This window comes from Suillus paluster, assembly GCF_016628075.1.
Source record: "Suillus paluster strain FC165 chromosome Unknown EDB91scaffold_9, whole genome shotgun sequence".
Lineage (NCBI taxonomy): Eukaryota > Fungi > Basidiomycota > Agaricomycetes > Boletales > Suillaceae > Suillus > Suillus paluster.
The window spans coordinates 184717-200421 of NW_024537569.1; the positions used below are offsets into that span (position 1 = coordinate 184717).

At 48.5% G+C, this 15705-nt stretch overlaps 5 protein-coding genes across 5 annotated transcripts; 2 read left to right on the top strand and 3 right to left on the bottom strand.

Moving 5' to 3' along the window:
* Nucleotides 1–616: 616 nt before the first annotated feature.
* On the bottom strand, nt 617–2015 carry EDB91DRAFT_1334558 (chaperonin 10-like protein; the record flags this gene model as incomplete). The annotated part of the gene is made up of 4 exons (XM_041325455.1): nt 1757–2015; nt 1414–1705; nt 961–1363; nt 617–931 (listed from the first exon to the last, which is right to left on the bottom strand). The coding sequence occupies exons 1-4, from the start codon at nt 1899–1901 to the stop codon at nt 617–619; spliced, it is 1155 nt and encodes a 384-aa protein (XP_041180620.1). The 5' UTR covers nt 1902–2015.
* A 206-nt stretch (nt 2016–2221) lies between these two features.
* Nucleotides 2222–3909, top strand: EDB91DRAFT_1113223 (uncharacterized protein). Its single transcript, XM_041317842.1, has 5 exons — nt 2222–2453; nt 2540–2832; nt 2903–3150; nt 3359–3518; nt 3572–3909. Exons 1-5 carry the CDS (start codon nt 2372–2374, stop codon nt 3587–3589), a joined length of 801 nt encoding a protein of 266 aa, XP_041180621.1. The 5' UTR covers nt 2222–2371; the 3' UTR covers nt 3590–3909.
* Nucleotides 3910–8196: 4287 nt separating this feature from the next.
* On the bottom strand, nt 8197–8796 carry EDB91DRAFT_1235673 (histone-fold-containing protein; the record flags this gene model as incomplete). The annotated part of the gene is made up of 4 exons (XM_041321345.1): nt 8197–8220; nt 8272–8396; nt 8445–8549; nt 8601–8796. The coding sequence occupies 4 exons, from the start codon at nt 8794–8796 to the stop codon at nt 8197–8199; spliced, it is 450 nt and encodes a 149-aa protein (XP_041180622.1).
* Nucleotides 8797–9072: 276 nt separating this feature from the next.
* On the top strand, nt 9073–9646 carry EDB91DRAFT_1079287 (histone-fold-containing protein; the record flags this gene model as incomplete). The annotated part of the gene is made up of 4 exons (XM_041315111.1): nt 9073–9244; nt 9297–9426; nt 9479–9545; nt 9596–9646. 4 exons carry the CDS (start codon nt 9073–9075, stop codon nt 9644–9646), a joined length of 420 nt encoding a protein of 139 aa, XP_041180623.1.
* Nucleotides 9647–10099: 453 nt separating this feature from the next.
* On the bottom strand, nt 10100–13219 carry EDB91DRAFT_1047731 (HECT-like ubiquitin-conjugating enzyme-binding-domain-containing protein; the record flags this gene model as incomplete). Its single annotated transcript, XM_041313340.1, has 8 exons — nt 10100–10265; nt 10318–10457; nt 10507–10624; nt 10674–10816; nt 10955–11003; nt 11154–11797; nt 11868–12209; nt 12260–13219. 8 exons carry the CDS (start codon nt 13217–13219, stop codon nt 10100–10102), a joined length of 2562 nt encoding a protein of 853 aa, XP_041180624.1.
* Nucleotides 13220–15705: the final 2486 nt, after the last annotated feature.

Genomic DNA, 15705 nt, shown 5'->3' on the forward strand with positions numbered 1-15705 from the left:
GATGCAGTTATTTGGGCATTGATGAGTCTCACTTGGGTATGGTGGCAGAAGTCGACGGGAGAAACTTGAAAAGTTAGATTCATACAAACTTTGCATGATGAGTACATGTTACGGATCGACGGAATGCTTATTACCAAAGCTGCTCACCAACCACGGAACCGAACATACAAAGCCGCCGGCTTGAAACTGAGGCCTGAAGAACGCGTCGGCGGTGTAAATCGCTGAGCACATTGAGAGGCGTGCCTTCCATGAAACTTAAGTCAATTGAGCATTGTACACCAAAGGATCTGCATGGCCTGCCTGCGGGTCTGCCTTTCATTTGGTTCGTTTCAAAATTCGAAGCCCAAATGAGGTCGCACTTCGTTTCGGTTGAGTCGCTTCACCTGCTGTAATGTAAATATGTCCAGGTATATACACGATGACATTGGAAGTAAAGATCATCGAGTTCGAATGCGTTTATTGTGCGTTTGAACAAAGGGGCGCGTAAATAACATACAAATGCCCCGTAAAATAATACGAGATGCCTGTGCTGAAATATGAAAGCTACACTACAACGCGTGCACCTCTTAGTCCGTCCTCTAGGTATAAAGATGAAACGACAACAGACGTGCGAGAATTATGATGAAGGTCCAACCATAATCTTGATAACCATATTTCCATCCTCGTCTTTGCCGCGAGCTAATAATTCAAAAGCTCGAGCAGTATCTTCCAAGGGGACGCGGTGTGTTACAAGTTTTTCGATATTGCGAAGTTTACCTGATGCGAGCAGCTTGATAGCCTCAGGGTATGTGTTGGCGTAACGGAAGGACCCGTGAATGTCTACTTCACGCAGGGCTGCCGCGGAGAGCGGAAGCATGACATTTCGTGATCCCATTCCGACCAGCATAACTTTGCCACCAGCAACAGCAGCCTGGAAAGTCGCGAGTAAGCGCTGGTCGAAAACTTCGATCATCAACTTACGTAAATCGACATCTGAATGCAGGGCTCAGCGCCCGTGCATTCGAAGACTACGTCAAAGCCTTCAGGCTCGTTGAATTTGAGCAAGGCAGCCGTGATGTTGTCTTTTGCACGTCGAAGCTGGTCTTCGGTTGTTTTAGCCTTATCGCCCATAGGCAAGCAGTACGTTTGTGAAGCGAAACCGTGCGACTTCACGAAGTTCAGTCGCGCTTCATTGATGTCAACGGCAACGACCCGCGAGGCACCATATGCGTTGGATAGTGCACAAGCGAGGACACCAATGGAACCCACACCAAACACGAGAACACGCTGACCTGAACCAAGATTGGCTCGTCTACCGGCGTGTATCAAAACTGACAGCGGTTCAGCCAAGGCGGCTTGTTCGAAGCTGCAGTTATCAGGAAGTCTGATGTGGAGTTAGAAGTGTATGGGGTAACATTAAAATTGATGGCCCACGGATGAATAACGTGCGCCGGATGGTTCATCCGGTCTTGTAGGGTCCCGTCGAGATGAGGGAAGGTCTTCGCGCTGCTGGCGAAGCGCATACCCTTACAAAGATTGTAGCGGCCAGCCTGGCAATAACTGCACTCTGTGCACATTATACCGGCCTCGATTGCAACGCGTTGTCCAGGAATAAGATTCTTCACACCCGGACCGACAGCAGTGATAACACCCGCCGATTCATGGCCGAGGACGAGAGGTGCTTGGAGTGCGAAATCACCATTCCGACCCTCCAGATAATAGTGCACTAGAATACTTTGTTCAGAGCAAAAACTTTTAGGACGCAAAAATGACTCACAGTCACTTCCGCATAGTCCGGTTGAGCGCACTGCTACTTGTACGTGGTTGTAATGAGGAGGCCAGAACGGACGTTCTTCGAGACGAAGATCTTTAGCACCATGAAGGACGACTGCACGCTGCACCTGAAGCGCGACGGGGGACATATTTGTGGTGGATGGAGGGGAAGTGGTAAGGGATGTACATCGTTGTACCAACCGGGACCCTTATATATGCAATATAAAGTTGCAAGAAGGAGCAATCTCGTGAGGGAGAACTGCATCTCGATATAATACGAACTTATCATTCAACCACATTAGGAAGGATCCCTCCGGTCCGTTTAACCGTATCCGTATTTGCAAAATGCGAATCAATAACAACACCTGATAACACAATGTCACATGTGACAGGTTGCCTTTTCTAATAGTATATAGCCAAATCGGGGATCTCCGTGACAAATAATTTATAATCTCCATTTTTATAAAATCATTTATCGAAGTCTCGCTGCCGGTACCTCGGGTCGTGAGCCGATGCGGGGTAAAATCAAATCTCGCTGTTACTCCGAACATATACGCACATCCCAAGAATATAAAAATCCAGGCGAGTCTCCAATCATTCATGTGAAATATCTCTCAAAATGGACCCAACACCCTCTCTTCCATCTCCACAATTATTTTCTTTGGCAGGCCAGAATGTCCTCATCACTGGAGCTACCAGAGGTGATGTACTTGTTCCTCGCCCATCGTTATATTCAACTAATTACGGCAAATTCGACCTGTTCAACGTACCGCGCAACTAATTACAGGCATAGGTGCCGCTTGCGCACTAGCTTTAGCTCAAGCGGGTGCCTCAATATGTCTTGTTCAGCGTCATTCCTCTCCGAATACAGAGCCGAATATGACCACAGTGAATACCATTCGTGCGCTAGGCGCGAACGTGCAAGTCGTTTATTGCGACTTGGGAGACTTGAATTCTGTCAAGGAACTTTTCCCCAAGGCACTAGAACTCATGGGCGGTAATATTCATGTCCTGGTCAACTGTGCTGGAATTCAGCGGAGATCACCGAGTGTCGATTTCTCGGAGAAGGATTGGGATGATGTGGGTTTTTCTACTCAAACCTTGCCTGGTATCAAATTCTCAACTTGTACATATTTCCCTCCATTCTCAGGTTCTCGATGTAAACCTCAAGTCTGTGTGGCTTCTATCGCAAGCGGCGGGTCAACATATGGTTCCGCTTAGGAGGGGGAAGATCATTAATTTTTGTTCCCTGCTGACATTCCAAGGCGGCCTTACCGTCCCGGCTTATGCTGCCGCGAAGGGTGCTCTCGGCCAACTCACGAAGGCTCTCAGTAATGAATGGAGCCAGCATAACGTCCAAGTAAACGGCATTTGTCCGGGGTATATCGCCACAGATATGTACGTGTACCTTTTCTTGTTATCTCTTGGCGTTTACCCCTCTTGTGCGCGGACCCGTGACGCTAGTTACTGTCTAGCATGGTTGTCATCTTCCTGCCGACCGGGCCTTCGTTTCACAAATTTTACTCCCTTCTCGAACTCTTGTCATTCGGCACTTTGGCGTCTACATTTTGTTTACCGGTCTGACGGCCTTCTGATACGCCTGTAGGAACGAAAGGCTGCTAGCAGACCCAACACGTTTCAGACAGATATCGGAGCGGATACCCGCAGGGAGATGGGGTAATCCTGAAGACTTTGCTGGTCCGGTCGTATTCCTCGCCAGTAGCGCAAGTCAATACGTCTGTGGCGAACTTTTGCTTGTCGATGGTGTATGTACATTCCGTAACTTGGCATCAGAACCCTACTCATGCATCGTTCTTAGGGCTGGATGGGTCGTTAGGACAAGACTGCCATCGTTCTCACGACAAGACGGAGAAGTCGAGAGGTTGTAAAATCTACGTATCCGAGAAGCACTTGTAGATGAAGTCTGTATGCTAGGTTTGCATCAACCACGACGGGCATGTTGCCGTGTCAACGAGAGCAGAAAGCTATATCACCTTTCGGACATGGATCATGGGATAAAGCGTGTTCCACAGTAGATATCATAGGGTTAGTTCATCCAATTTCCCAGTGTTTTGGGCTGGCTGCTTGCCCATGTTAGTATGGCGAGCGCCTACCAGCTCCCAAAGATAGCCTATCTTCCCTCAGGCCCGAACGCCGATCATGTTTACTCGGTGACGCCGGTGGCGGGTTTAAGACTAGAAAAGAAATCGGCAAACCTGACGGAGAGTTGTTCATGTGACTTCTAACTTTGTCCTACTCTGTCACACCTTAGCACAGATCCCAGCCATTTTCTCCACCAATTTCATTGATTCAACTTCATATATTATAGTTTAAGCGCAACATAATCTGTTGGGGCAAAGTCAGGTGAGTTCTAATTAGTGCCCGGCTCGAATCGTAGTAACCAGTACAACAGTGGGTGACACGATATGTTGCAGCTCACATTCCCAGTTTTGCCGACGGGCCGTGTCTTCCGGATAAAGAGACAGTGATCAGGATGTTGTTCATACGCTGACAGGAGTCTGTCATGACCATCACCTGGTAACTATATTGAGCGCGTGTTCACTGTTCCCGCTTGAAATGTTCTGCTGCAGTATTACAACCCGACACCGAAGAGCAGTACTTAGTACAAACCAGCCAGGTGGCTGCAGCTAGGTTAGCAACCCTCAATGGTACTGGCAGACCATATGACCACCGCCGTAATTCATTCTCGTACGTTTTTAATCTCCATTGCAATGGGCAAACTTGATCAAAATGATGAACATTGAAAATGCGCAAACAGGTCGTGTAAACTAAATTCAACCAAACCAAAATTCAGGATGACGTTGACTGGGCCATGCGTTACGATGCACTGCATACTGGCATCGTTCAATTTGGAACAGGCGGGTCGTGGTAGGTCCAGGGTTGCTATTCGGCTACGGCCTAGTCGAATCACGAGTACGTGGCACTTCTAGCAAAAGTAAAATTTAAATGAGGGGACGAACCTCTATGAACGATTTCCCTTCGGTGTTTATGAGGAAACGAAGAAGGGTGAGCTGTGGTGTCAGGTCCTAATTGACACAGATATCGCTGGCATTATCATCCGACTCGGGGTTGCACGTGTGTATAGGGCGACGAGACCACCTGTGGAGCTAGATGGATGCTTCTGAGTCAATCTAGGATGTCCACCCTGTGATCTGCGGCCCCATCGGTGGAGGAAGCGGTTAACCAAGGCAGCAACTCAATCTATTTTTTCATTCACGATCGGGATAAGGAAGACGAAGCATGGCAGGAAGTGACGAGCAGGTTGTATTTGCAGTGGGATTTCCCCGCAAATCTCGTCTCAAACTAGCTTTTGTGAAACCCCCGGTCATATCGTGAAGTTAGTCATATATTTGCATTCGCTCGATGATACTGACTTCGAATTCGTATGCGTATCAGAAGTTCTTCTAGTCAACCCTTTCCAAGCTAACGCGCCGAGAGTCATGGAACCGTATAACGATTAGATAAATCATATACGGGCAATGTGCTTATCACTAATATCGTTAGACGGACTTTCTGGGGCAACCCTGGTCTAGAGTGCATGTTCACGCGGGCCGGTACTCCTGAGGGGACCCGTATCATTCGTATACACATGAAAGCCTGGTCCAAAGTTCCGAGGGTCGTCGTCCGACGCTGTTAGCCGTGCCTTGTGATGTCACAACTGGCGACAACGTAACTTATTCCGGACCTTCGGCACGATTCAATCCGCTTCAGGGGTACATGGTGCGTTTCGCGCAACTGCCATATTGTGAAACAATTGTTGTGCCTAGAATTATTTCCTATAAGAATACAATAACTACGGTGAGATGGTGCCAAGTGGTGGGGACCGTGTGGCTTGCCATCGTGTGGGGCTCGGGGCTCATATGAATGTCTAATGGTTCACGAAATTTTCGTCCGCACTGGCAGAGACTAGCAGGCAATCTTGAGCCGGGTATAAGTAGTTTTTCCTGGCCGGACATAACGAAGGAAGATAGGGTAAAAGTTTAGCGTCATCAAACTACCCACCCTTCGATTGAGACCTCCAAGTTGAGAGTCATGGGCAATTACTTCCAACCCCGGTCGACAAAAATCCGACGCGACTCCAAGTGTTTGCTTGCTGCCAAGCTCATTGTGCGACTAAGAGACATTGACGTGAATGTTGGTGTTGCCACGGCATTATTTGATCGACATCTAGCGACTTGCTAACAATTCCATTGTTATGAGCTAGCAAGGAACTAACCGGCAATTTTTTCGGCGATGCTGGCTGGCCGACAACTCGCGGTGACGTATACGTGATGGCAGGTGATACCAATAATTACAACTTGAATGAACGAGTCCAGATCCAGAAGAACATGAGACGGCTACGTACACGTCCGTGCAAGGTTGGTGCTTAGTACTGGCTCGATTAACCGGACACTGTTTGGTCAAGATAAGTATTTCAGAGGCCACACCGCCGGGCCACGAAGGAATGGCCCCAGTACTTGGCGATCTCGCTAGCGCCCGGATCGAGCTAACGGCCAGTACTATCCTGACTCAATCGACCCCACAAAAGTCAACGAAGATGGAAGTCGCGTTTCAGTCGCGTCACGGTCGTTTTAGGTTTGCAAATTACACAAATTGTCAGGACTTACGATAGAATATTCACCTTTGTAATCTCAGTACCTCTCAGGCTAGGTACCGCGATGGGGCGCAATTAAACGTCAGCGATGAGCAGTTATCTGTCTTTACCAGAGAGTGGAGTGTCGACGTTTCAACCTCCAGAACATCTAGCTGAGCCTGGGTTTGAAATATATTTATATGATCGTGTTTTGAAGCTCCGGAGAGAAACGGGTATTATCAAGTTGTTAACCATCCGCAAGGAATTCATTCATATGCATGGTTGAGTGAACCTTGAGCTTGATCATCGACCGCGTTGCATTCGAAGATCAGTGGACTTGCAGTGGACCACCATGACCTCGTGCAGCTCGTTTGTGGTAACCCTGATTGCTTCCTCGACAACTTCACGAATAAATTGCTTCATCTCCGTCCATTTCATTCTTGAACGTACTAAGCTGCAGAAGCTGATTCAAGCTTCAAGCGCAACGAAGGGCTCAGAGCCTCATGGCCCAATCGATATGACACGTCGGAGTTGATGTTGTAGGAGAAGGACACGCAGTAATTGACTCGTACTAAGATAGTCACTTCATTCTGCAGGCCCAGACTCATTATCTGCTTCGGATCCATCCGATTCGTCAGTACTGGCGTAAGTAGTATTTGGATCGAGCAAGTACCGTCAGCGCTGCAACCACTGGATTGTGAAACCACTTCATGAGAGTTGGGCATTACGAGTTCAACAGCCAACGATTATGATTAAATCAGACTGCAACAACACAACTGATCAAGATAGCGTTTACGTTTGCCAAGATTCAGGGGTCTCATAATAAATTCTTCTGAGAATAAGAATATTCCTCGATAGCCTGCCTCATCTGGATTCCCTGACGACAATCGCCTTCGTCTTCAGCCCAAGTTCTCCGTGTGCCCCACTACTCTTCGCCAATCTTTAAATCTTTAAAAATGTCAGAAGCCCAAGACCTGTTGGATTACCTGATGGCAAGCATGCGAATCCCTCGCATACGTGAGATGTGCTGGATGATCTCACGAAAGTTACGATGGATAAGATCTGTGAAGAAGGATTGTATGATAAGGAGCGTAAAAAGTGGATGAAGAACGGGAGGGAGATGTTTGATGGGATGTTTAATGGGATGGATCAGAAGGGCGATCTGATGACGATGATTGGCGCTATACGCCAGATAGCAGCTCAACACAAGTCCGGGAGGCTCATTCCGCTCGCAGTCACGCGTTCCCACTATGAGCACTACCCGGATTGATACCTCGAGGGCGGCCGCCCTTCACATGTCTGAAATGCCCTTTCGACCTCGCAATGTCAAAGATATTAAGATAGAAGGGTATTCCATAGATGTGTTTGAAAGTCCTCAAACATCAAAAATAAAGAGGAAGTTCAGGTCTGGAGTCCACAGGTGAGTTTCTCGGAGTGAGTGGTTCTTGCCGGGGGGGGGTTGACATATCATCGGATGGATATTAGGAAAAATGAAGTTGTAACCTTGACTTGGGCACTTTAGGAAGCTGGGATTCTGGACGTCGTTTGTATGTGCTGCACCAAGTAAGCCAAGGAAAATGTACTTAGATCATCCAAAATGGGGCCAGACGTAAATGGTCTAGATAATCATGTTAGCAGCATGCTGGGCACTTAAACCAGATATCGGAAGAACCTAGATCTAAATCAAGGTGTCAACGTCTCGCATACAAGTGGTGCTCTCAGAGTATCACTTTCCGACTCGAGATATTTTGGACTGGAGAAGCCATCGCTCAAATACTAGATCCCAATAAAGATAATCATAAAAAAAAATACAATGCCTAACGATACAGCTGATAACAGAGGAGGGTTCTTCACTTGCCGCCAGAGCTCGAGAACTGCCCCACCTGTTAGCAACTGGTTGTAAACAAGACCGACATAAATCTCACCTTGGTCACAGATTTTGTGCCCTCAGAAATGGCATGCTTAGCAAGCTCGCCGGGAAGTATGAGACGGACCGCTGTTTGTATTTCACGGGATGAAATTGTTGATTTCTTGGAATACGCAGCGAGTTCTAAAAACAACAGTTAACTGCGATCCAGACAAAGTGAAGGGTACATACTCGAAGCTTCCGTAGCAATCCGCTCGAAGATATCGTTGACAAACGAGTTCAAGATGGCCATAGCTTTATTAGATATGCCGGTGTCTGCGTGTACCTGCTTGAGCACTTTGAAAAACGCGTCAGACCAAGAACTTTCTAATAAAACATGTCATTCACCCTTGTAGATGTAGGAAGAGTAAGTTTCCTTGCGGACTTTCTTCCGCTTCTTCTTTTCCTCACCAGGAGCTGGAGCTGTGGCAGTCTTAGAGGTCTTCTTCGCAGCTTTAGTACCCTCAGTGGTTTTGACAGGGGTCTTGGCTGCAGCGCCAGAGGCAGGTGCCTTACCACCAGTCGAAGTGGGTTTAGGTGGCATCGCGGTGTTAATCGAACAATTAAGATTGATTGATAACTCAATAGTGCGAAGAGCGATGCAGGTAGTGGGGGTTGCAACGTTAAGGAGGTGCGAGAGCAATCCGCGACACCTCCTATATATACCCTCACGTGACTTTACACTTAGTTTGGCTCAGACGCGTCTTTGTTGATTGTGGCGCGCGTCGAGCATATAAATACAGCGTTACTCAGTCGTGGTAAGTACCTCAAACCCACTCAACTTACAACTTGCCTTCACCACTACATATTTCCATTCATCATGCCTTCTGCAAAGTCAAGTGGCAAGGGTAAGGCCAGCGGCAAGGTCAAAAATGAAGATTCCAAGTCTACGTCCCGTTCCACTAGAGCTGGCCTCCAGTTTCCAGTCAGCCGTATCCATCGCATGTTGAGGAGAGCCAACGTCAGCAAGCGCATTGGGTCTGGTGCTCCCGGTAGGTTGCCAAGTCTACTAGCCTCGCATTGGATTTGACGCATGTTCCGTAGTATACCTTGCTGCCGTACTTGAGTACTTGTCGGCTGAAATCTTGGAGTTGGCCGGAAATGCAGCTCGTGACAACAAGAAACGTCGTATCAATCCTCGTCACCTTCAACTCGCTATTCGTAATGATGAAGAGTGAGCCCTATATTGGTTCATTTGTCGCAGTCTTGGCTTACTTCGTCCTCAGGTTGAGTAAACTGCTCGGAGATGTGATTATCTCGGAGGGTGGTGTTGTACCTTACATCAACCCTGCAGTACGTCATTCTTCTGCTAGCTGCTCAATCCATCTAAATGCCTCCTATAGCTCCTTCCTGCAAAGAGCAAGAAACAAAGTCTCGACAGCCAAGAGGTGTAATACACCCCACGTATCTCAGTTTCGCATGCCTCATTATGTACCACCACTGCATATTTATATCGTATACTTAATCTGTAGGACGTACTTCTCCACGTGCTTCGAGTTTGCTTGGGGTTGCTTGAGAACTGTAGTTTGTTCTGCACTGCACGCAGCGAATCCAAAGCATTGCTTCTGCGTATGACCTTGTCCTGATTGCCGTGATCAGCCTTGTCTGTTACCTGTTGGCGACTTGAATACTTCTCCTCGAAGCGTATCGGTAAAGTAGCGGACGAATCCTCTAAAGCGTCGGTACCATGGTAAGGAGCGAAACAGCATTGCATACGTAGGTGCTTGCGGTAGGGACCTACGCGGATGTTGTTTGACTTATTAGAGTACATATTATAAAACGAGCATCCGTATTCGATAAACACCCCTCGAGTTGATGTAAGAACAAGAAAGTGCGATATCCACCTATCATGATCCACGATTCAACCAGCCAACATCCAAGCCCGTCATCGTCTTTATGTTCTCTGGATACGAATGCGTGCTCTCCGTCAAGAGTCCTGCGAGCTTCCGACAAACATCAATCGGGTAGAAGAGGTGCTCCGCTTGAGGGAACCCTGGGTATCGAGCCAGTAGGCTATGTAGACGATGTCAGAGGGACGATGTAGTGTTAATCAGAGATTACGCACTCTTTCAAAGCAATCGTTGATGATGATGGGCCCAGAATCCTGTACAAAACTTTTGACGCGTCGATGGAGCCCTGTTTCGGAAGAAGGTATGGCGCGGGGAGCATATACGAGACACGTATCCTCGGCTTGAACAGCCATATCTAACGCGGATTGAGCAAAGTAAACAACGTAATGAAAGATGACACGAACCAGAAGTCGCGGCCGCTCCTCTTCTTCATCAGAGATTACGAAGCGGTATGTTGCATGGGCAGATACGTGCTCGAGCATGTCTTGCATGATGAATGCAGACATCGGGAATCGGGGAAGTCTGTAAGGCAGTTAGCACACTGGTATAGGTATACTGGACGACTACGAACTCTGCTATATGGCTGATTGGTCGCACTGCATACTTGAACAAACGGTACATTGCTGAAGCCGTACCGTCGGGACTGTGTCGTTCATGCCGCCGACCAATTATTGCGCCACATATGCATCGTGCCAGCCACGACTCCTCACCTCGCTGAAGAGAATAAATCAGTTCACCATCGACAAAGAAACCGGAAAAAGAGAAGAAAAATTGTGCCCTCAAGCGTAGCCCCCATCACATGGTCCTCAGTGAAGAGAGTTGTTTGAAAGAGTGACTCGCGAGTTGCCCCACGTTCAATATTGGACGCTTTGTATCAACCGAAAGCGAAACTTGCCACAGTCTCACGACACATGCCCTACTACTTGACGGTACGAAGAAACCTGCTAGGGCTTCTAAGGCATCAGAGCAGAGCATCGACGATCGACTAGCGGCCGCTGGTGGAAGCCCAGCGCCGGTCTTCTTGATCGTCCTATAATGGCACGAGTTTAACAGAAAATGCGTATTCACCAGCGGCTGCTCGGTGCAGGAGACATTATTGGATACAATTGCCGATTGTTGGAAGAGAATGTAACTGCATCCAACCAGAGCCTCGCTCTCCTCAGGCCAGAACCCGCGGCCATGCTTAGCGACGTGATTATGTAGCGTTTGGTCGGCATGGCACATCCAGGCATCCACGAGTTCTTCCCAATGCTCTGATGGAAGGTCGCGGTATTTTGTCAACTTTAGGCTGTAGACAAGGGGAAGCGAGCAGGATATGCAGGACCAGGATGTCGGCTTCAACGACATGAGTTGCTCAGCAGACATCAATGGGGTAGGTTCATCGGGTGAAGAGGACCTCGCCGCCTGTGGATTTGCAATCCCGATTTTGAGCTCGTAGTGTCCTTGGCGAATGTGGACATCTTTCTTTCCTGGAGCGACTCGGACCGGCAGGCTTAGTGGAGGCGAGGAAGCCCAAGAGCTCCTAATCACCAGCCAGTCGCCTTCCGTCCCACTGGACGAAGTTGGCAACACTTCAGCCTGCAGCTCAGTGTCAACGGGAACGCCCGAGACTGTCACGAAGACTAGGACATGTTTCAAGGTCTCGTGATATTCGGCGACGTAGGAAATATCGAGTGCGGCGCTCCCTGTAGAGTTCTGGTTAAGTTTTGTCGACAACATTGTCCTAGCGCTTGCCTTGCTGCTGTTGCTCTGTTCCAGATTGGACCTGCCCATGGGAAGAGGCCGGTCTACTGGAACTCTTAGACAGCCGCCGGCTAAGTTCTGCTGCAGGGCGCAACCATTGTGGAGCGGATATACTTCGACTGCGTGACTTCTTGTGGCTTGATGTCGGAACGTCAGGAACAGGTTCCCCATCAGGCCCATCTCTAGAAGAGGACATCGTTTGTTGGCGTAACGCGTGTGGGTCCTCCTGCATTGATTCGCGGATAAACTCTGGTAGCGTAACGAGCTCATCCAGTGCTCTGACTTTGGGTTGTAGGATGGCATCTTGATCGTGTAATCTTCCAGCTCCCGAACGTTGGACAAGATGGTCGACAAATGCACCTCGCTGAAAGGATCGATAAGCAACGGTCTACAGTCAGAGTAAGCTGGAATTACCTGATCTTCGTACTGCTGCTTTGCTTGCCTAAGCCTGGACATCCGTCTGCTATCCATGACAACTGACTGATCTGTCATCTTGCGGTCTGACGCTTTCCCGATGAGCTCAAGCATGTGGTCGAGATCGCGCATATCCGCATCATAAGCTTTCTGCTTCCCCTTCGTTATGGAAGGCTGGACTTTAGGACCTTCAAGCCGCGCACGTTCCATTTGGGCGAGCTTGGCGCTCTTCAATTCCACTCGTTGGTTGTGCAGCTGGGGTGCAACGAGATACAGACGCTCGATTGCCAGAGTCACGGCATCGAAATCCATGCGCAGTTTCTCGTTGGGGATGCTGGGAGATGGCATGGACGTCGGCGGCTGGATGTCAGCCTTCTCTGGAGATGGGTGATACTCGGCATCATATTCTGGGGGTGTCTCGAAGTCGTGGTCTACGTGGTCATATTGAGGGGGGAGGTGATCTAGGGAGGGGGAACGATGAGAATCGGCGCGGTCTTTACAAAGTGCTGCTACAGTTTCTAGTTTGCGATCAATATTGGACCAAAGAAGCGCGGTTTGTACAGTTTGTATTGGGGATTGCGAGGAGAGACTGCCTGCCCCTGCCTTCCGTTCCAGCTGGAGATCGCCAAGCTGCTTTTTCAGGGTACTGAGAAGCTCAGCGGGCTGTCCAGTGATAAGGCCAGGAGGAGCGGATGAAGATGCCTGAGGGGCTGAATCTAAAGGAGAAACTGCAGGCAACTGGTTCAAGTCCAGAAGGAGCGATACTATGACTTGTGCAAAATGTGCATCCTGTCGGTGCATAGAAGGCGCTAGGGCATCGACTCGATCCCGGAGTTCTTCCAGCAGAGCTGCGTGGTCATCCTGGACTTCCCGTAGTGCCTCCCCACCGTCATGATTTCTAAGATTTAACACAAGTGTCTCAAGGGCGGAGTATGATTGCGGGGCCTGCGTGCAGTGCATAGAGGCTGGCATTGAATGGCGCCTGTCAGGGACAATTGGCTGCCATCTTGTAGGGACGGATAACAAGTTATTAAGTGTCATGAGACACGAATTCTGCACTGTAGTGATTGATGGCATGATAACCGTCTGAAATTTTGGGCTAAGCATCCGCAGACACATCGGTGAGGTACCCATCACTCACGAGTAGTCTGTCTGGTGCGATATGGTTTGCATTATGTAGCGCTGCCGCCGATTGCAGCACGCTTTGCGATACGCGCCCATTGGCACGGGCTTCATACTCCACTTGCTCCTCAGCGAGTTCTTCGAGAAGTGCTTCCTGAAGTAGCTGCTCTCTTTCTTCCGGAGTCGGAAATGGTTTCGGAACGGAAGTTCGAATGCTTTCGTCCTGTTCGGCGGGCTGCACGAGTTGCGTACGAACGAGAGTCGCCATGAACAGGACCAACGGTTTTCTGCGATTTCAGGGCCTTTGGCTAAAATAGTTGGCGGAGGCAATTGACACACGTGGTTCAACGTTCAGGTGCCACGGCACACTTGTTTAGTACAAAACTGAGAAACGTTACCAACACGTTTTGTTGCACGTTTTCTCAACTAGCCCACACCCGTTGTGCCTTCGGCACATGTCTACATATTACATTTACAAAATACTATATACTTTTATTTTAGTTCTGAGGACAGAGGACACGGGAGAATTTTTTGGGAAGGGCAAGAGTCAACAGCAAGACACTGGCTTGCAATCCCGTGGCCTCGTACCTCGGCCAGCGGGATGCAAGCCAGTGTCTTGCTGTTGACTCTTGCCCTTCCCAAAAAATTCTCCCGTGTCTCTGTCCTATTTTCTGCTTTCCTATCTCCCGTTCTCCTGTTCTCCTGTTCTCCCTTTCTTCTTAGACTCCTGTCCTCCTCCTCCCATTTCTCCATTCTCCACCTTCCCATTCCCATGTTTACCCATTGCCCATTTTTCCTATCTTTATATTTTCGCATTTTTCGCATTTTTCACATTTTTCTATTTGCTTGGTGTTCCTCCCCTTGTTGTGGCTTAACCAATTTTTGGACAGTAAGGGAGAACGGTTTTTTGAAATTGAAACTCCGATTGACAGAACCACGCGAAATTTCTAAATCGAGGTTTAAGCGAGCTAAGCGTTCCCATGTGGCCTTTAGCGAGCTACGCGTCTCCCACACACAGCCACAAAACCGGTCTCCCATTCTTTTATGACGAGTCCAAGCCCGTTGTGCCTTCGGCACAGGAAGCAAGCAGAGCATTTCATGCTCTGCTGGAGGCACCAAAGGTGCCTTGCCTCACTGTGTCTACATATTATTTAATTTTGTGAAATAAATAAATTCTTACATCTTACATTTAAAAAATATTATATAGTTTTGTTTTAGCTATGGGATGTTGCACAAACAGTTTGACTGAAGGTTACCTGGGACACAGGCTTGCAATCCCGTGGCCTCGTGCCTCGGCCAGCGGGATGCAAGCCAGTGTCCCAGGTAACCTTCAGTCAAACTGTTTGTGTCATGCTATTGACTCATACACTTCCTCCCAATTATCTGATTTCCTATCTCCCATGTCCTGTGTCCCATGTCCCATGGTTCTGTGTCCCACTGTCCCACTGTCCTGTTGTCCTGTTGTCCTGTTGTTTGTCCTGTTGTCCCGTGTCCCGTTGTCCTGTTGTCCTGTTGTCCCATGTCCTGTTGTCCCGTGTCCCACTGTCCCATTGTCCCATGTCCCATGTCCCATGTCCCATGTCCCATTGTCCCGTGTCCCGTGTCCCGTGTCCCGTGTCCCGTGTCCCATGTCCCGTGTCCCGTGTCCCATGTCCCATGTCCCATTGTCTGTCCTCCTGTCTTCCATCCTCCCATTGTCCTCCCATTGTCCTCCCATCCTCTTGTCCTCTCATCCTCCTATTGTGTCCTCTTGTCCTCCTCTTGTCCTCCCATCCTCCCATTGTTCTCCCATCCTTCTGTTGTCCTCCTATTTTCCTCCCATCCTCCCATCCTCCCTATTCACCCTATTTTTCCATTCTCCATCTTCCCATTCCCCTGTTTACCCATTGCCAATTTTTCCCATCTTTATATTTTCGCAATTTTGCATTTTCACATTTTTGCATTTTGCATTTTGCATTTTTCACATTTTTCTACTTGCTTGGTGTTCTCTTTTCTCTTTTCCCCACAAAAATCCCAAAATCCCTTGTTGTCCTTCAATTTTTACTATTTATTATGTATTCACAGTTGCAGTACATATAAAATTCATTGTTGTTGTGCAAAATGGAGGGCCAGTGAGCACTTGCCAATCCCATTGTGGCTCAATTTTTACAAATTCCCACGTTTGGACAGTGAGCTCGTATAGTAAGGGACAACGGTTTTTGCAAATTCAAACTCCGCTTGACAGAACCACATGGGATCCTCTTTTCAGCGACCTTACCGACGCAACCGAAACAACCGACACTGCCGGAATACGCGGAATACGCGTCTCTCACGGTTTCCCCCAT